General features: G+C 32.8%; 4 protein-coding genes across 13 annotated transcripts in view; 2 read left to right on the top strand and 2 right to left on the bottom strand.

Annotated features, from left to right (window-relative positions):
• Positions 1-12,563, top strand: part of LOC106621987 (bicaudal D-related protein homolog) — a 76,480-nt gene extending 63,917 nt beyond the window's left edge. For all 10 annotated transcript variants that reach the window (XM_070111922.1, XM_070111919.1, XM_036360441.2 and 7 more), the window contains exons 3-9: positions 4,979-5,275; positions 6,993-7,181; positions 8,238-8,303; positions 8,363-8,540; positions 8,605-8,870; positions 8,935-9,189; positions 11,028-12,563. In XM_070111922.1, coding sequence (XP_069968023.1) covers positions 4,979-5,275; positions 6,993-7,181; positions 8,238-8,303; positions 8,363-8,540; positions 8,605-8,870; positions 8,935-9,189; positions 11,028-11,186 — 1,410 coding nt within the window. In that variant the 3' untranslated portion in view covers positions 11,187-12,563. The remainder of the gene's footprint in view (positions 1-4,978; positions 5,276-6,992; positions 7,182-8,237; positions 8,304-8,362; positions 8,541-8,604; positions 8,871-8,934; positions 9,190-11,027) is intronic.
• A 241-nt stretch (positions 12,564-12,804) lies between these two features.
• Positions 12,805-16,834, bottom strand: Ccdc114 (Coiled-coil domain containing protein 114). Its single transcript, XM_014241029.3, has 8 exons — positions 16,228-16,834; positions 16,000-16,161; positions 14,360-14,464; positions 14,107-14,297; positions 13,872-14,046; positions 13,448-13,781; positions 13,219-13,393; positions 12,805-13,113 (listed from the first exon to the last, which is right to left on the bottom strand). Exons 1-8 carry the CDS (start codon positions 16,288-16,290, stop codon positions 12,897-12,899), a joined length of 1,422 nt encoding a protein of 473 aa, XP_014096504.3. The 5' UTR covers positions 16,291-16,834; the 3' UTR covers positions 12,805-12,896.
• A 1,243-nt stretch (positions 16,835-18,077) lies between these two features.
• Positions 18,078-18,919, top strand: mRpL20 (mitochondrial ribosomal protein L20). The gene is made up of 4 exons (XM_014241026.3): positions 18,078-18,276; positions 18,354-18,464; positions 18,517-18,614; positions 18,686-18,919. Exons 1-4 carry the CDS (start codon positions 18,190-18,192, stop codon positions 18,840-18,842), a joined length of 453 nt encoding a protein of 150 aa, XP_014096501.1. The 5' UTR covers positions 18,078-18,189; the 3' UTR covers positions 18,843-18,919.
• Positions 18,906-19,846, bottom strand: LOC106621989 (10 kDa heat shock protein, mitochondrial). The gene is made up of 3 exons (XM_014241027.3): positions 19,686-19,846; positions 19,316-19,477; positions 18,906-19,253 (listed from the first exon to the last, which is right to left on the bottom strand). Exons 1-3 carry the CDS (start codon positions 19,686-19,688, stop codon positions 19,110-19,112), a joined length of 309 nt encoding a protein of 102 aa, XP_014096502.1. The 5' UTR covers positions 19,689-19,846; the 3' UTR covers positions 18,906-19,109.
• Positions 19,847-20,003: the final 157 nt, after the last annotated feature.

The raw sequence follows: 20,003 nt of genomic DNA, 5'->3' as shown, positions 1-20,003 counted from the left end.
ACGTGCGACAGAAAAATTACTCTTCTTCAAGGAAACTAAGTGAGGGTATACAATTTAAGGGGCACACTTAGTGTGACAGCCTAAATCAACATTGATTTTTGGGAATTAAAAATTGTTTTGAAATTTTCTGGGTATATTTATAGATATTTCAAGAATACAAGTAAACACTGAAATTTAAGAAAAAATTAAATATTTTTTGAGTTATACGATCTCCGACAGCACTAAAAATAGATGCTCCACTGCTGCAGTGATTTCGGGCTTCTCCGTTGGTAAAGGAAAACAAAAATTGACAAAATGGCGGCATTTTTTAAAAAAAACTTGAATTTTATACCAAATTTCAGATCAAAAAAACCGATAGACAGTTGTTGCTGTTTCGAGAAAAACGCGTCTAAAGATAAACTGTTAGAGCTGATTGAACTGAGCGGCTACAGTTTGGAAGGCTGTAACTCCAAAAATATTTGAAATATTCATATAAAATTTTAGTATGGAATTTTTAAAGAATTGGCTATCGAAATATGCAAAAATTAGAAAAAAATGTGTTGCAAAATTTCACACTAGGTGTGCCCTTAAGTCAAATCTGATCTTTAGTTTCGAAGTATGATCCTTTAACCAGCAAAACCTTTCCCCATACAACATATTGGCTTGCTAAGATGAGCACAGCAGAAAGAAATATGATCTTAAACTCCGGAAACATCCAAATCCATGAGCTAATGTCTTGCTACAGTCCTGCAGTCAAACCCGCTTAAAAAGGAAATATCTACCAGCCTAATAAAGAGCAATGTATCACAAAACAGGCTCAACTATAACCTTGAGCTCATCTAGTTTCAAATAGATTTAGGATTTTATTACTTATTGTTAGGCGTTGAATAAGCAAATTCAAAAAATAAAGATATATTAAAAAAAAAAATATATATGGAATTATCTCCACAAGGAGCGATTTTTGTTATTGAAAATGTTTTAAGTTGCTAATAGATTTATAATAGAGGTCGGTTTCTGTGAAAGAAAAATGTTTAGTTATTTTGTATCATATTTGCTCATTAATTTTTTTAATGAAACCACAACATGTTTTTATAATTTTTTCCAATCATTTTACCATACAAAAAACTACCATCCAACAATAAAAAAATACATACATATGTATGTACAAATAACAATATTTACACATATTTAAAAAGAAAAAATACGAAATCGAAATCAATTTGTAAAATAAGTGCATATAGGTATGTACATACATATGTATATATCTAGTATATACATACATAAAAACAACATGTTCGTTTCAACGATTGATTGATTGGATCTGACTCACACCTGAATCACACTGGTAGTTTTGCTGTGCAAAATTTATTGCTAACGTTCATAGCCGAAAAGCCATTTATTTGCTCATTAAAAGGAATACTTTTTCATATATGTGTATGTATATATATGTACCATACATTAGACATATATATATATACATCAGATTAGATTAGATATCTTTATATTATTTATGTACATATTTCTATATTGAGTTTTTGGAGATGTTTTTCTATAAAGATTCATCAACTGTCCATTCCATTAACTACATATGTATGGTATGTTCGGAAGGTGAATGTGTCATGCAAACTATTAGATATTCATAACTACTCATAGTATATAATGTATGAGCACATTTTAAAGTAGTCATTAATATTCAATGCTTGTTGACTATGGCAAGATTTATAATATTTTTAAAATTAAATGCAAAGCGTGTTGTCGCAGCTTCAACAGTTTTGCGATCACACTACTCTTAATGTGGTACTATAATGTATGAGTTTAGCCAAGCTAGATTTAAAAATAAATTTCGAATAGGAACCTGCTTTAAATTTTTAGCGACATTCAAACAAGTTTGGATTTATTTATTGCACTTTTTTATTTCAGAAAACAAATGTTAATTGCATTGACAAATATTTCGTTAACTGGTTTTGCAGATCTTCTCAATTGAAATCAAAAATACGCCTGAAATTATTAATAAATTTCTTTATAGCAAAAATAAAAAATAATTTCGCAAACGAAAGTCTCGAATAATTTATTGCTGTTAGTGGAGTCTAGTCAGACAAGAATATTTATGAGAAGAATATATCAGATATATTTCTGTGGTCTCAACTGGCTTAGGACTGAGTAGATCGATCCAATAATCGTTAGTATTGAGCTTTCACTCAAACCTTTACCGCTATATGCTATCCACCCGATATTGCCGCTAAGTATTACGTCGAAAGACGACTTAAGCTTTAAGCTGACGAAAAATTTTTAATTTTCAAATATTATTTATAAAGTTGTAAAAAGGAGGATGGATTCGTGGGTTTTTTCTTCCCAACTCTAGAAAGCTTTTTTTGTCTGCTTTCAAATTGGTTGTCTGTGTTGGTCTAAGTTCTTATTTCGAAACATTTCAGCAAAGCAAAATATTTTCGAAATTTCAATTCGTTGTAATTTTCTTCATGATTGTTTGAAATTTACAGCTTAAGCTTCAAATGTTTATAGCATATTTTTAGTAGCTGTCGCTTTTGTCGTTGTATGTTTGACTAGAAAACATCTAGGTTTCAAGAGAATAAGCTTCTTCATCGGAACGGATTTTATAATTTTGATTCGATTAAAGATTGGTATGTACTTTTGCCTGTTGCTGTCACTTTTATTACCTTTCAGCATTACTGTTTTTTAACGTGAGAGTAACTTTTCCGATCAGGTATTTAGACGACCTTGTATGAAGACTCAGTGTTACCGCATAATAAATTTATAGAACATGGAAAAGTCTCGATAACGTCTGTTTTCTTATAATTTTTTCTGAATAAGGAAGTATTTCTATGTGACTGTGACTATGGGACTTCGAGGACAGCAAAAACTTCATCAATTAGTTTAATCGAAGTTTTTATCCACTTTTTATATTATTTTTGATGGATATAAGGGGGACTTCAAAAGTTTTTTTTTATTTTTTGTCAAGATACATTTAAGCTCTTTCTATATTTCTTATGAACTGTAAATCAGTTATTTTGGAAAATCATAAAAATTGTTAGAAAAAATTTTGCAGAAACGTAAATCCAAACAAATAGGTGAATCCATGAATATGAAGATGTTCAACGTTGATGAAGTGCTCAAGGCATTTACTATGTATGTATGTAAGCACATACGTCAGTCCACACAATTGAGGATGCGCTTGTTGTTCGGTTTGACAATGTGTTATAATGACTTTGCTTTCGCCTTTGCCAGATTTTATTGTTATGCCATACCTTTACGTCTACTCGCATATGGGAGTATTTCTTCATTTGTTCAATGGTTGGTTGGGAACAATGTTTCACTCTTGGCTTAAAGGTAAAATCCGTTTCTAAGCATTTCTTTTGTTTAAGCTGTGAAATGTGCAAAGTTTCTTTGTAATTTTTCATCGGGCACAGTGGTAAAGGCTGGAACGAAATGCAAGTAGTTTTGCAAGAAAAAATTTTGATAATGTATTAGCTTATAATTAGCTATTGAGAAGTTTAATTTTCATATTGCTTTGAATTTACAATTCTTTGGTCGAACTCCGCCTTCCATTTGTGACAACTTTTTATGTTGCCTGACAAACAGATTCGTCTGCAACTATATACACAGTTACAAGTATAGTAATGAATACTTAGGGTATACATTTGAAGCACTTTTCGGTTTAATATAGAACTTATTTCACAGTCAGAAGTTACTTTTTTAAATATTATTAGGGGGATAGGTAAAATACAAAACTTATACCATTTTACACAATTAGAGTACCCTTAACCTTTTTCGTCATTCTCTCTTCTATAAACATGAAGTTCCCACAACTAAAACTGCTGTGTGTGAACACAGACTAAAACTCTAACACAGAAAACTGAAATATTATTTTTTTGGCAGCTGGTGAGACATTACTATCATAACAACTGTAAAATAACAGATATAAAATTTGTATATACAGGCTGAGATCGGTGAGGGTTGCCCACCTCACATCCTATTTATCTATACCAATAGAATTTTGAGGGGTTCATAAAGGACCGGTGTTTATCTGTTAAAGAGCGATCCTCGTGAACTCAAACTAACCTAACCTATTCTGCCTCAAAGAAAATAATATAATATATGTATGTTCTATTTCCGAGGCAAAATATTTCCGTAAAATTACTCCTTATCTTATCTTATAACTAATTATTTAACATAGCTCTCTATGTAACACTTACATACATGGTAGGTATATGCCAAAATTTATCAATACTTTTTGCCAAGTGTTTCCTTTTTCATAAGAATATCCGCTCCACTGTTTGGAACTGCATATATTTGTACACGAAAATTCGTCAGCGCTGCCATACTGTACAAATACCTACGTACTTATTATATACTCGTATAATATATAAAATTAAAAATGCAAATATTCTCATATGAAGTCATGAACGATTGTGCTCATGACTAAAAATATATGTATATATGAAAAAATCGCAGTTGCTTTTCAAGTTGTTTATAATTAAATGGGTGCTGCTGATGGCTGGTAACCTTGTGCGGCAGATGAACAAGTGCAAGTTATTAAATAGAAAATATGCATAGATACATGTATTTTTCTTTTAGAGCTACTAGACCGAATTACTCTATTGTTTAGTCAGCTAAACTTTTACTCAAATTACTTGAATGAATTTAAGAGAGGCTTTGAAGTACACGCCGCAATGAGGTGGTGGGGACATGACCGAATGTTTTAAATAAAGTTCGAAATACTGGAAAATATTTTTAAATTATTTAACCATAATTTTTATGTCAAATGTAATAGTGCATAGCGTGTACAAATACACAAATCTCATGACACATCTCCTACAGTCACATCTCGTTTGGGGCATTGCCTCACAATGTTCAAATTACAGAAAATGACATACTTGCCAATGACTCATTTATTAACTGATTTGCATACATTATAATTTATTGAACATCACAAAAAAATACAGCGTCCCTTATACAAATTTCGTATTTTATTTTTTTTTAGAAATTGGAACAAGAAAAGCATGTTTTACGTCAAAAGCTCGCCATTGCCGAAGAGGAGAGCGATCAACGTGTTCTCGAACTGCAATCTGATCTCAACGAACTCAAAGATAAATTACAGGCACAGGAGAATGCAATACGTCAGGCGGAAAAGGAGAAGACTATACTTATCGATGAGTTGACACATCAGAACACGCGCCTCACTGAGCAAATACAGGAAGCGCACACCACCGAACTGAAATTAATGTCGCAGATACAGGAACTTAAGGATCAGTACAATTACAGGAATACCAGCTTGCAGGTAAGCGAAGACAAGTAATTCGATATATAGAAGAAGAAAGAAATAGAAGATTTTTGAAAAATGAAGGATCAAAGATTTGACACTCACTTAGTGAAAAGTGTATCTATACATACATACAAGTATAATAGATATATTATATGTAGACACTTTATACTTCTTGGTCCTGCATTATAAGCATGTAGTCGCTGTGAGTAGCTTCAAATTCTGATACTTTCAAACCCACGAAGTATTTTTCACATCAAAATGTTTCTTCAAATAAAACACAGCAATCGCTTAAAAGCTTATTAAACCTTATAAGCCCTTTTCTTTGTGTTAACCCAACACCGTAGTTATATCTTAAACCTCAGTTACAGATGTGTTTAAATAATAATATCTCTTAGCCTATCAAGAGCGAAAATAAGTATACAAATTAAAGCTCCTGCGATTTTATTAACTCAAACGAATCCGGCAGCACAATAAGCAGTTTTCCCTTGAAAAGGTTTAGTGACTAAAATTTTCTCATCACCAACTAGCAACTTTCTTCATGTTCGAATTGGTTCTCTTCGATTCTTGTTCAATCAAGGTAATAGATTGGGAGATCGTTTTATCAATTTCGTATTTTCGAAAAAGCTTTTAAACTGATGTGAGTTAAGCATTACGACACACTACTTCTTAAACGAATCGGATCGTCCAACTTTCATTGTATTTGTAAATACATCCCCCCCACCTTTATTTATTCAAATGCTACCAAAAGATTTTTATTATTGGTCATCAGGTGTTCCGCAATGTAGTCATCTTGGCCCGATTCTGTTTTTGTTTTTTATTAACGATATCTCTTCAGTAATTGAATTCTCAAAAATTTTATTATACGCTGACGACGTAAAGCTTTTTAAATCATAAACTTCAACTGAGGAAAGGTGTCTGTTGCAAACAGACTTAAACAATTTGGTTGCATGGTGTGATAGAAATGATTTGCCATTGAGTCTCAATAAATGTAAGACGATGTGCTTTTCCCGTAGATCTATGCACCCCTCTTCTTGTGTAATAAAACACCATATTCTGGAGCAAGTTTTTAACTTTTTGTCCTAAGTTTTGTTAAACGTTGGTCTAAAGAATTTAGAGATCAGTATATTACTATATTGGAATATGGCTCTGTTGTATGGAAGCCAAACTACCAAATCCATTCTGACAAGTTAAAGTCTGTTCAAAAACAATTTTTACTTTTCGCCTTAGCGCATTTCCGATTCGATCCTAGGGTAAATCTACCTCCATACACTAGTCGTTTAAAACTTATTAATCTACCTACACACTCTAGTCGTAGCGAAATGCTTGGCGTAATATTCTTAGTAAAAATCTGGAATGGAACAGTTTACAGTTCTTTCCGCCTATCTGAAATTAAATTTAATATCCCGGTTCGCTTTTCGAGGCAGTTTAGACCTTTACTGTTAAAATCCTGTAGTTCAAATTTTGAACTAAACGAGCCATTCCGCCGTGTATGTCCTGATTTTAGTTCTCATTCCAGCACATTTGACTTATCTGAATCACTTTTCAAAATTAAAAAGACTTTATTGTTTTCTCTTAATAAATGAAAATGTAACAATTTATTATATTGTAACTATAAATCTTAGCTGTTGAAATTTTTGTTTCTGTGGCTGAGCAGTTTTAGATCTCAACACTTAAAAAACTCTCTTGCCTTTTTTATTATTATTATTATCACACATTTCTGTACGAATTTCAGGAGCACGTGCATAGTCTGGAATCCATAAAAACCGAGTTGAACCTCACTACAGAAAAACGCCATGACCTTGAGAAACGTTTACAGCACGCACAGGATGAAAAGGAATCGTTAACGTCCGCATTAGAAGAGGCTTCTGACAGAATACACATGCTAGAGAGACACGCACGAGAGCAGGAAACAAAATTAGAGGTAATAACTCAAGATATTTTCTATTTATTTGGGATTTGTACCCGTTAATATATAATATATATATAATATAGTCTTATTCTATTTTTATCAGTATATCGACATTTAGAGTTTTTTTTACATAATTAGAGGCAATAACTGAATATAATAATATTTAATTTTTATAGCCGTTAGAAGACTATTTATTTTTATCGATATTTTTCACAATATTAGAGGCAAATGAGTATTAGCTTAGATAAATATTTTTTTATTTTATCGGTATTTATATTCCAAATTTAGAGGAAATAAGTGAATATATTATTACATATTTGAATTTTTTAGCCATTAGAAGACTATAAGTATTTATTTTAATATATACATATTTTTTTACAAAGTTAAAAGTAATTAATATTTAGATTACTATTATTTGGTTTTTTTCGGTACATCGATAATTATTTTATTTATTCATATATTTAATTTTTATAACTGTTAAAAGATTATGATTATTTGGTTTTTATGTATCGATAACATTCTTACTAAATGTCAAGTAATAATTACATCGATAATTATTTTATTTATTCATATATTTAATTTTTATAACTGTTAAAAGATTATGATTATTTGGTTTCTATGTATCGATAACTTTCTTACTAAATGTCAAGTAATAGTCGCGTAGTTAAATATTTATTACGTTTTGTAACTGTTATAGGATTATGATTACTGATCAGTACATTTTTTATTTATATGAAATACGAGTATGTCGGAATATTATATAGCAAATGTTGTTATTAATTATTTTTATTTTGAGTATATGTATAAGCTTATTTCTTACTTTTTTTATTTTTACGAAATAGTACCAGTTATTAATCAATTTCTTAATTGTTCGTATCGTAAATACAATAATTTTTATCAATCAATATTAAAATAACTTTCGTGTAAAAACAGAAATGAACTTATTAATGTGATCAGTATTTCTTTTTGCTAAAAACAAAATAAAAATGATAAATAAATAAATAAAAAAGCAAAAAAATAAAATTCAAGATAACCAATTGAGTTCTAAATATTTATTTTTATTTATAGACAACACTGCAAGCACTTGAGAGATCTCAGCGTGAAAATAATGTACTCAGCGAACGTTTGGGAGCGGTAAGTTTGATTGCATCCAATAAAAATTAAAGTATTATGACACCCGTCATCGATTTCAGGATGCCAATTCTAGTGCACATGGCAAAAAATCTTTGCAATTCGAAATGGAGTGCGATGAAGATGACTCCAGTTTCTCAGACGGCAAACCCAGTCAAATTTGTATTGAGGCGCGCTCTGTCTACATACAACTGAAATCACTTGTGGACTCACTAAAAATTGGGCATGATGATGACTCAGGTGAGATTAACCCCCAAATTTTCACGACATTAAATACTAATGCAATAGAACTCTGCCACCTTAGGTTTGAATTCGGACATATCGTTAGACTTGGAATCTATGGACAATACGATTTCATCGTCAAGCCGCACCGAAGGTGGCAGTCACACGGAGGCTATTGAATTTCGTCCCGGCATGCTATCAGCCATGTCCGATGAGCTAACACGCTTGCTGCTCAATTTGGATGCCGGCAACTTCAGAAAGATGCTCGATCAGACGCGCAATCTTGTGCTGGAGCAAGAGGACGAGATCAAACGCAGTCATCAATTGATACAGGAGTTGGAATCAAAAGTAAGCGCACATATTTTTACAACTATTTTAAGACAATTTTCTTTACACATTTCACTCTGCTCAGTTCACCGTCACCGATGTGGAACTGCAGAACGTTAAGGAGGAGCGCGATCAAGCACGTGGTGATCTTATTGACAATAGCGATCGCGATGAAATGCTCGTTAAAGCACAAAAGGAACGCGATGCAGCGAATGAGCGACGCACAAAAGCCGAAATCGATTTGGCTAAGACGCGCGTAGACTTAATGCAGGCCAATAGCCAATTACTTGAGTCAATACAGCAGAAGGTTGAGTTGTCACAACAGCTGGAACAGTGGCAGGTAAATAGAAATTAAACGATATTGAAACTTCAAGACAGTAACACAGGCGGAAAATAATTTATATAAAATGGAAGTCTAGTCCCCTAGCACCAATTTCTTAACTGAAAACAATCTTAGTTTCTTTGATATTTCATTATGAAAGAGCTTATATATATGTATACTATTAAAATAGTTTTCTACATTTTAACATATACGAGTAACCACTCTCACAATTCAAAATATTAGACGAATATATAAATAGTATTGTTATGAAAGAAAGCAGGTGAGATATACAAAGAATATTAATACGATTTACCATATTTTCGCCAAGTATTAGAGAAAGGGAATAAGATAGGGAAGTGAAAAAGTAGGAAAGACAGAGAGAAAAAGAGGAGTATAGGAACATACAAGGTTGTTCGGTAAAGCGTACATAGTATGTCTTCAACATGAGAAGTTTGTGACAATAACATACTTATCTTCAAATAACGATATATTTTTCAGCCCTCTGTTAAATACTTAAAATAGAGGTATGACACTTTAAACTTACAGAACTCCAAAAGTAAATGTAATATTATATTTAAAAATAAACAAACACTTATAAAAACTTTAAACTCACTGGTAGGTCACTTCCACTTTTCAATAATTTGGGTTCCCAGTCACAGGTACATTTTCGGCAATGAAAAGGCAGACGAGTTGGCAGAGCTAAGACTTCCTCTCCCTCTCTTCTCTCCCTCTCTTCTCCCTCTCTTCTCCCTCCCCCTTAAATATGACAAGAATGGAACAAAGGACCTACTATACAGTTTTAGAAAAAGCATATACAAATTACAGCTACTATAACGGTGCACTCACTTTTTCGAGAGCATGCGCTAGAAATGAGTCTGCCTTCTAACAATATTTGCCGCAGCTGCAAGCAAGAAGGGAATACGGAAACGGTCTTCCACTTTCTCTTCGAAATCTCAGCTCTATTACAATCCGACACAAATTACTTGAAATCCATCAGGCACCAAACCTTGAATGGTTGTCCACTAAAAACATATAGGATATAAGTATCATTGAGAGCAATACATAGTTTGAGCGCAACGATGAAACGGAGTAGTAAGATTATAAAGTCATGACAGTGCATCAAAATGGCGCATCCAACGCTAATTGAGGCCATGGTGGCAGTACTCCTATCTACCTACCTATAAAAACTAAAGTCATTCCCTACTTCACACCATTAATTCAAAATCATTAGCTCAACAATTCAGAATCACAATTATGCTTTGTATAGTATATAAGATCTTTACTATGAATCACCTTTCAAACGGTTTATAGAAAATTCAATTAAGAAGAATGTTTTACAAAAAAGAGTCCAATTTAGTTCTAAAACGGTTTAAAATTACAAACATAAGCTGAGAAAAGTCCTCAGTTCGATGTAATCACAAAGGAATCAGATTATCTTCCTCGTCCCAAATGCATTTTTGAGATTCCTAACCGTGATAGTGCTCGGTTAGGTAATGAGAGAAAAGTAGATTACAATAGATCACCGGTCGCAATTCATAATCTGCCTATTTAAACATACTGACGGTTACCGATTAATTTATCAGCAATATTAGTAAAAACAGAGATAGTACGAAGCAAAGAGCAATCCGATTTAGATCTTAACAGGAATAAACCGTTTTAACTGGGTCTCTAATTGCTTTTCCACGGACTATGGGATTATACGTACTTATATAGTAGGACCATATTTTAGAGAATCATGACTAAATCGGGAACTAGAAACTAATGTTTAAATTTAAGTCTGACTTTCGCCACTATAATTTTTACAACAAAGTAGAATACAATTTCAAACCTGCATCACTTATTTTCTCCCATAACAGATGGATATGCAAGAGTTACTGCAGGAGCAAATGCGTTCGAAGTTAATTAACAATCGCAAAGTGGCATCGCCTGCCGCTGCCAGTACAAATACAAGCGCCGCGTCCGCGCTGGCAAAACGTGTGTCCAGCTACAAATTCTGGAGCTTATTTCAACGGTAAATTGAGCACACTATGGAAATTCTACGCTACTATAATTATACTAATGTAAAAGTCTTTTTTTTATTAATATTATTTTTTATGATTATATTTTAATATTTATACAATATACAAGTTTATTACATAGCAAAATATAGACACATATTTATATGTTGTAACATGGAGGAGATGTTATAAAAAATATTGATTGCATTTTTATATACATTTTGCTAGTGTAATGACACGAATTGACAAAAAAACAATTAAAAATATATACACTTATGAATACAATTACTTGAACTAACGTTAGACGCCGATTTTGTGTGAACATATAGTTTTGTTGGGAACCGCTGCGTTTCACATGCGCTTTACTAACTTTAATTGTTAAAATAAAAAATTAAAAACTTAAAAATTCAGCAAAAAAGACATTAAACGTACTATTTTATTTTATAAAAAATTATATATTATATAAATAACCGTTATTTTTAAGCAACAAAATACAAAAAGAGAAAACAAGCAATTCAAAATTGTACAATAGCAGCAACTTACGCACTTCATGCATGCGCATGCGCCAATACAATTCAATATATGGATGTGTATGCATGGAGTGCGTCGCTCGCCCAAAAGACACATATCGCTCTACATTTGTAGTGTTTTCAGTAAATATTGTATAAATAGCAAGTAATTCTGGTCATAAATCGCTAAATTTAAAATTGTCGCCGCTCTTATTGTTTTTTTTTCCACCACGCTATACAGTGAGTAGTACACTAACACACCACACTAGAGTATTGATAAAAATTGCAAAAAAAAAAACAACAATTATATAAATTAATAATTAAATTCATTTTAATATTATATGTTTTAGCAAAAATGTAAACAATTATATTAAATATATCTACATACATACCATACATACATGTATACATATATACTAATGTATCGTATATTAATTGTAAGTCTCTTAAGTGCATTAAATAGTCACCATTACCGTTAGTTCAGCGTGAGTGGTGATGTGATTGATTAGTTGATCGTTTGATAAGTTATAGTTGTCGTTGGCATTGGCGCAATAGTTTGTATAAAACAACAATAAAAATGGAAATAAGTAAAGACATTTCACCAAGTGTTTAACATGCATGCTACTTAAAATAATAAAAATCTGTGAAATAAAAACAAAGATGAAGAATAAACGAAGGAAATGTTAAGCTTTAATTTCACATACTTGCCTTAACGCTGACAATGAATCAAAATTTTTAAGTCACAGCAGAAATCTTGTTTGAAAAGCAAATAAAATTGTGCAAACACATTACTTTAGATTTGTGTATTGTAAAATTATTTAACATACATATGTAAACCTACTTAAATAAATAAATCTTATGATTTCAAATAAATAGAAAAACTAAACACTCAAATTTTTTATTAATTTTTTAAATATTTTACTGAGGTGAGTATTTTCAGTTTTGTTAACCTAACCGTTGTTTAAGCCACCTACAACAATTCACGAGTAATACAGTGTCTACCAATAGGGATGACGTGTTTGTTACGGACTACGGATATTGGTACGCAGTCTTTAACTCGGATAAGAATAACACTTGAAATAGACCATATAGAAATAATGTTTGAGCTTCAATAAAGAAATGATATATATAAAGCGCTATGATTTTATTTGATAATTCAAAATACGTGGAATAATATTGTGTAGTAATCCGTACAGAACGTTTTTTTCGTGGCAGTAGATTAATTTTTTCCCTTCGCAGACTCTTTGATATTAAACTTTGGAACACGATCCTTTCTACCCAATATTTTGGTCGATGATTCATCCACGTTAACATTGCTAATAACGGTGTTTATACGTCGTTCAATTACGCCAACGAAAAGTTTTACATTATGAACCGTTAATACCGTTTTAGTACTCAGCACATTTAATATTGGAGCATCATCGCAAGATAAAAGTCTAAAGAAGAGAAAAAAAATTATTTCAAAAAAGAATTTGAGACTTAAAAATATAACATAAAATATGTATATTTTCTAAATATTAAGAAAAAGATAGTCTACTAACTTAAAAATCTCCAATATGCCCTGCAACATTTGAGCCAAACGCGTATGCAGTGCCAAATTTCTTTCACTTGCCTCCTTGGCTGTCATTTCAATATTTTCTAGTTCGTTATTTAAGTAGTCCAAAGCTTCGGTTTTCTGCTTTAGCTCCTTCTCTTCGTGTTCAGCCTGTTGTCGCTCTGTAAGTGAATACTCAAGTTTTCATGCGATTTGTAACAAAAATTAACTCCTACCAATTTCCTCGCTCAATTCTTGTGTGGTCTCATTCAAAGTCTCTACTTCGTGACTCAACTCATTGACATAACTGAAGAGAGCAAAATTTTCCTCTTCCTGTCGCTTAAATTGTGCCGTAAGAGAGGCTGTATCCTCCACCGCATATAGTTCCTTAATATCATCGATGATGGCATGATATTCCTCTAGCTGTCGCTCATAGTTTTCTTTCAATGCGAGCTTTTTGTTCGCCTCACGTTGCTCCAGTTCGGGATTCAGACGCTTCTTACCTTTAATGTCGAAGAATTTCTGCAATTTCGCATCATGTTCGAGGCGACGTTGCATCTCACGCATTTCCTGTAGGAACACGAAAACAGTCAGGTTATATGGAACTCTATTAAATTTTCAAAAATTTCTATGAAAAATACCGAATGATATTTGTCTTACTTGTATATGCATAATTTTATCGTTCTCACTGCGATCCTTGAGCACTTGTAATTTGTTGCAAAGTTCCTCGCGCAGATCAAAGGCCACTGTTGACTGGTCTATTAGCTCCATAATGTATTTCTTACCGTCATTAAATTGTGTCACCATTGTTTGCCACATGTCGTTGAAGTTTGAGCTGTAAAAGTGTAGATTTAAAAGTTTCAAATAATTCTAGAAATGTATCAAGTCCATTCACCGATCTTGCAGCATGTGATTGATGGAGTTACGCAGTTTACAGTTCTCCGTCAAAACGTCACTGCATTTTTTGTTAACCACATCCAAGCGATTCTCCAACTTGACAACGCTCTTTTGCACTTTACCAATGCTCTCCTTATAGCAACTATCAGTCACTTCATTCTTACGCAGACTCTCGATTTCCTTTTCCACCTTAATAATAGACATCTTTTTTTCAGAAACCGAAAATATCATAAAAAGAAATCCCTACCAACCTTCTTAAGGTGACCTTCCAGTTCCCAGAGCTTAACGCGTTCGCCTTGCAAAATTTGCTGAAGATCAACATTTTGTCTTTGCAAATAGCTCAAGCGTTTTTCTTTCTATAAAGAAAATAAGAGTGATTTAGCTCGTGATATTTAGAAAACAAAGTAAACAAATTATTTAGAAGATCTTAAGTTAAGTGCGAGTCTCTATAAGACAATTTTTGAAGTAAAACTTTCTATTGGGTAATGCGCATAAAAATTTCTTTTTAACAGTAATGACAGCCTCACAGCTATTAAACTCAGGGTTTATTATAACCCGAAAAGGTCACGAAATTGTTACGCCCTTACAGAAACTCCATACTCCATAAAGTACATATAAAAATGATTAATGATCAAAATAGTCTCGCAGTTCTTGAGATATCGATTTGAAAGTTTGCACACGTCCTTTTCTCCTCAAGAATTTGCTCATTTGTTGGAACCGCCGATATCAGACCACTATAGCATATAGCTGTCATACAAACTGAACGATCAAAATTAAGTTCTTGTATGGAGAACTTTTTTATTTGACGAGATATCTTCACGAAAGTTTTTTATATTTATTTTATTTGCAATCTGTCTTAATAACATTCAGCAAAATAGAGGAAGTAAAATTGACACGGATTATTCTCTAAGGCAGCGCTACAAGTTTCGAAGAAATTGTTTAGATCGGACCACTATAGCATATAGCTGTCATACAAACTTACCAATCAAAATCAAAATGAATATCTATTTATGCCTTTTAATTTTATAAGAAACGCACCTGTGACGGTATAATATAATAGCTTCAGTGCAGCTGAAGTTAACGTTTTTCTTTGAAATATTTAAAACAAGTTAGTAATTAGGGATTAGGAATAATAGTGTTAGAGCACAAAATTTATTTTTACCCGTTGGTATGTCAGAGGCACTGCGAATTCGAATGCATTTCCTCGCTGCAACCTGAACCCATTTCAAGAGCAAACGCTTAGGATACCTTAAAACCTTCTTATGATGAATATTTTTCTGCGTTGAACAAATTTGGTATTGGAAATTTTGACTGAATGGACTCCGTTAATGAACTTCTGTCAAACGTTCTTAATAAACAACAGGACTTGACTGTAATAGAATGAGTAATGAGAAGCAGACACCATGATCTATGGCAATTTGACATTTGCAAAACATAATTCTGGAGCATTCAGCCGAAATTTGTGACATGTATCAATATAAACTTGGCGCAATCGATTGCTGTATCTTTTGGAAAGCCAAAAGTGACACTTGTATCCGTTGGTTCTAAGTGAAAATTAATGGTATTCTTCATAAAAATATTAATAAATATATTTTAATATTTTAATTTCCAAGCTTTTATGGTAAAAATTTTTGTTGTTTTTTTCAGTTGGATAATATATTATATTACGGTAATAAATACGAAATGGAATCCGCTCGACAAAAAACATAACAGCACAGTGAAAAGTTTAGATATCATCACAGAGTGGACTCGTATTCCTAAGTGACAAGGGTATATGTAGGTATGGCTAACATTCGTGCTTTAAACTGGTTATGTTCTTCAACTTCGTGAGTAGAAAAAAGCCTGCCTTTTACTGGCAAATTCTCTCACACGAAACTCTTATACCAATTACATTTGTATTTTTCCTTGCATGTGTTCCGCTCTCCAAAGTGTTAATTTCGTCTTTTAACTTCTGATGTTCCTGTTGTAAAACTGTGATCATGTGATTTTGTTTCTTCAACTGCTTAACCTTTTCTTCTAGTAAACCACGAAGCTCTAATTGCAAAGTGCGATGCTGAAAGAAATTATAATATTACAATAATTTTCAAAATATAATATTTTATTCTTTGCTGTTGATTACTTGTCGCTGCAGTCTCTCCAGTTCTGCTGCAGCTAATTGATCTAACTCAATTTGATCTGTCATATTTATTATTAATTACTGTGATCAAAAATAATTTATGATATTAACAAAATACAAATATGCTCGTCTGCTTATAATATCACTGATTAATTTACCAACCGTAAATATCAAGTCATGGCAACGTGAAAATTCTCTATTATCACCAAGGTACGACAGCAACAGGTCTTAAACATACATATATACATATTTATATTTCAACTGTCCTACAAAATTGCATTGATTAAAAATAATATATAATGTAAACTATTTCATATTTCCTCAATTTTAAGTAGTAAATTAATAATTGCCAAACAGGAAAAACTGTCACCACATCCGGTGATAAACTGATACTACAGTTCAGTGCCCAAACTTTGGTGAATAATGTTGATACACATATGTACATATTTATATATGTATGTCTTGCCATAAATTCTGTTACACGGTCGCGAGAACATATCGCAGTAAAAAATGCCGTCATTTTTTATTATAATTTGTTTGTAGTGTCTACTCATATATAATACTCGGTTCAGTGTTTGGAAGAGCTTAAGAAAATCGTATTGCGGTGATTGTTTTTCATAAGGATGGAAAAAGCGCAAGGGAAATTTATGAGCTTCTCAAAAAAAAATTGTTTCCAAAATGTCTCCAGTTAATGACAGGAAGAAAAGAGGTCGCCTTCGCGTGGCTCGAATCAATTCGGCCATAAAAACTGTTAGCGAACGCATTCACTGAAATCACATCAGAAAACAGAAAATTATGTCAAGGGAAATGGATATATCAACCAGATCAAAAGTAAGAAAAGTAAATATTCACGATGATATCCATATGATCTGGTCACCTTCTGACAACGCGCTTGAAGCAAATTAGTTACCACAGCTGCAAGCGATTTCTTCAGTAGGACACGGTCAACGGCCATGAAGGTATCATTTTTACAGATGAAAAAATGTTTAATGTTGAAGAAGTTTTTATTAAGCAAAACAACAAATCTACGAAAAAACTTGCAAATTCATAAAAAAAAGTTATTCCAAAGGTTCAACGTGATTGCCATCTAGCTGCTGTTATGGTTTGGTGGTGAGTTTCCCTAAAAGCCGTTATGCCTCTCCACTTCTTTGAAAAAAGGAAACGATTAAAACTGGGACAAACGTGTACCAGCAGGATGTTTTAAAAGGTGTGGTGAAGCGGTTAAGCAATACTCTCTTCGATGCTGAGCACTGAATTCTTAAAAGCAATATTCATCGTTTCATAGCTGCAGTTGGTTGGCCGTCTGGAAGTCCAGATTTGAATCCAATGGACTACCGTTTGTGATTAAAGTTGGAGATTATGGCCTCGAATATTCCACAGAAATTTGATGAGTCTCAAAAAATGTTTAGTTTGAACAGCGTCGTCAACACTAATAGAAACTATGCGTGCTGTCATTGTTCAATGGCCGAATCGTTTGAGGGCTTGGGGGAAAGCAAAAAGTGACCATTTCGAAAAAAATTGTGTACGTCTATTAAATAAAAATAACTTTAGTAGTAAATGTATTATAGTTTCATATTTATAAGGGCCTAAACTTATAACAGAACTTATGGAAGGACTAAGTATAAAACATAAAAATATAAAACAAAGCAGGAACCATCAGGTCCAGCTATATATCAAAATCATTAAACTTTGCCGTATGATTTGACTATGAAAATTTATATTATATGTGGTTGTATATAATACATAATATTGATCTAGGAAAAGCAAAAAATTAAGTTATAGGACTACACTTTCAACCACCCTGTATGTGCCACCAGCTGATCTAAATGAATAGCATAAATTTTTCATTCGACTAACTGTCAAAAAGTTCATCTGCACAACCAAAGAGAGGTTATCTAAATTTTATAATAACAAAGTACAAAGAATTAGTTAAAATTGTTCACTAGTAGAAGTTTTTAATTAAAAATGGTATCACCTACACTTGCACTGTTTGTACGATCTAAGGGTCCTGATGAATTCTGGCGAAAGCGAAGGATATTCAAGCTTGCGGCGGTAGGTATTTCACAGCGGACACGAGTTACTGTATTCATATTTCAATCAAACGGTTTATAAATTATTTTATACAATAGCACTTTCGTGGACGAAAACGTAACTGCTATTCTGTAGCAGTACGCTATGTGCATCGAGCTTTAGTTTATGCCACAAAGGGTCGTAAGCTGAAGAAAATGGATATGGCAGAGGTGAGTGAAGTCATATTGACTCGAATTAACAATTGAAAGTTCGATATTACAGTTGTGGAATAAACGTGTGCAAGCCGGTTGTGAACAGTATGGAATCACACTTGAAACATTCAAGGAGACACTTTCGCGCAACAACATTTTATTAAACAAGTATATACCTCCGCAAGATGACTGATTGTATAAGAAAATGTAAACATGTTTTTTTTCTTTTTTAATTACAGAAAAGCCTTAGCCGATCTTGCTATTTGGGAACCAAAGTCATTCGAATCATTAGTTAAATTATCCAGAGAGCGGGCTGTTGTGGATACCTTACCAGGCTTAACAGAGCGCTCGGCAATGAACCAAGTTTATGGCCTGGCCAACTTAAAGTTAGATTAATCTCAACTAGTGATTAGTATGATTAATTGGCGTACTATGCTTACAAATTTTAATAAAAGTATATTTCCAGAAACAAAGCGTAAAACCGTTTTATTTTCTTTTCAACCACACAACACGTTTACATGACCACACCAACAATGTGCGAACATTTTGTAAACTAGTCTACATCATAGTAAATGGAATTTACAAACTAAGAAACAAAATTTTGACCCTCTTATCTCAAACAAAAGGTCATACACTATTCACATTATGAAAAATTCGAGAATTCTATTCCAATTTAGCAAGAATGTCAGATTCGCGGAAAAGAATGTACTCTTTCTTGTCCTCCAGCTCCACTTTAGTGCCGCCGAATTCTGGCAAAAGCACGCGGTCACCTTCTTTCACTCCCACTGGGATATAGTTACCATTTTGCTACAAAAATAATTTTTATTAGTAATTATTTTTATTTTCCTAAACAAACGTTTGCAACTTACCGGATTCCTTGCACCGGGCCCAACAGCAACGACAGTACCTTGGAGAACTTTGCCCACAGCTTTATCTGGAAGCACAATACCACCTTTTGTGGTAGTGATTGCCTCAGCACGTTGAATCAGAATGCGGTCCAAAGTGGGCAAGATCCTTTTGATAACTTGTGCCTAACAAAAAAATATATGATAATAAACAAATTTGTTTTACACGATATAGCAAACAAAAAATTTTCGATTTGTTTCTATGTTACACAACACCCATGTGCAAAAGCCGGCAATGTTGAAAAATGCCTGCCTGCAGCAGAAACATCGAGAATGATCACTTCATTTCACAACAAACAATGCTTTAAAGTAATACTTTTATTTATGAACTAACCATTTTATTTTATTTTTTTTTTTTTGTAGTTTAAATGCGAAATAAGTCTTTCAAAACAGGAATTAATCCTTTGTTCGCTGGTTTCTTGAAAATCAAAAACTTGCGCAGACACGTGGAATATGTCCTATTTCGGCTAATCAGAATATAATAATGAATTTCTCGATGAACCTTTTGCATGAATGGCGATGAGCAACCCGAACATTCGTAGTAGAAAAAGTACGAAGAAGTGTATACCTGATGTATCTACACTACTCAATAAGGGTATTCACTATTAAATTAGAGGATACAATACAAACTGCAGTCCGTTTAATTTATATC

Source organism: Bactrocera oleae, chromosome 6 (assembly GCF_042242935.1).
Source record: "Bactrocera oleae isolate idBacOlea1 chromosome 6, idBacOlea1, whole genome shotgun sequence".
NCBI lineage: Eukaryota > Metazoa > Arthropoda > Insecta > Diptera > Tephritidae > Bactrocera > Bactrocera oleae.
Note: the sequence above shows the minus strand (reverse complement) of the source record. Positions and strands in the feature narration are given on the sequence as shown.

What these genes read in the sequence shown, in the direction of transcription:
- LOC106621989 (XM_014241027.3), bottom strand. An exon ending in GGCCCGGTGCAAGGAATCCG is followed by an intron (nt 19,254 to 19,315) that starts GTAAGTTGCAAA and finishes TTATTTTTGTAG; the next exon opens with CAAAATGGTAACTATATCCC.
- mRpL20 (XM_014241026.3), top strand. Translation starts at nt 18,190, where the DNA reads ATGGTATCACCTACACTTGCACTGTTTGTACGATCTAAGGGTCCTGAT. An exon ending in AGAAAATGGATATGGCAGAG is followed by an intron (nt 18,465 to 18,516) that starts GTGAGTGAAGTC and finishes TCGATATTACAG; the next exon opens with TTGTGGAATAAACGTGTGCA. An exon ending in AACAACATTTTATTAAACAA is followed by an intron (nt 18,615 to 18,685) that starts GTATATACCTCC and finishes TTTTAATTACAG; the next exon opens with AAAAGCCTTAGCCGATCTTG.
- Ccdc114 (XM_014241029.3), bottom strand. Translation starts at nt 16,290, where the DNA reads ATGACAGATCAAATTGAGTTAGATCAATTAGCTGCAGCAGAACTGGAG. An exon ending in TGGAGAGACTGCAGCGACAA is followed by an intron (nt 16,162 to 16,227) that starts GTAATCAACAGC and finishes AATTTCTTTCAG; the next exon opens with CATCGCACTTTGCAATTAGA. An exon ending in ATAAAATTATGCATATACAA is followed by an intron (nt 13,782 to 13,871) that starts GTAAGACAAATA and finishes GTGTTCCTACAG; the next exon opens with GAAATGCGTGAGATGCAACG.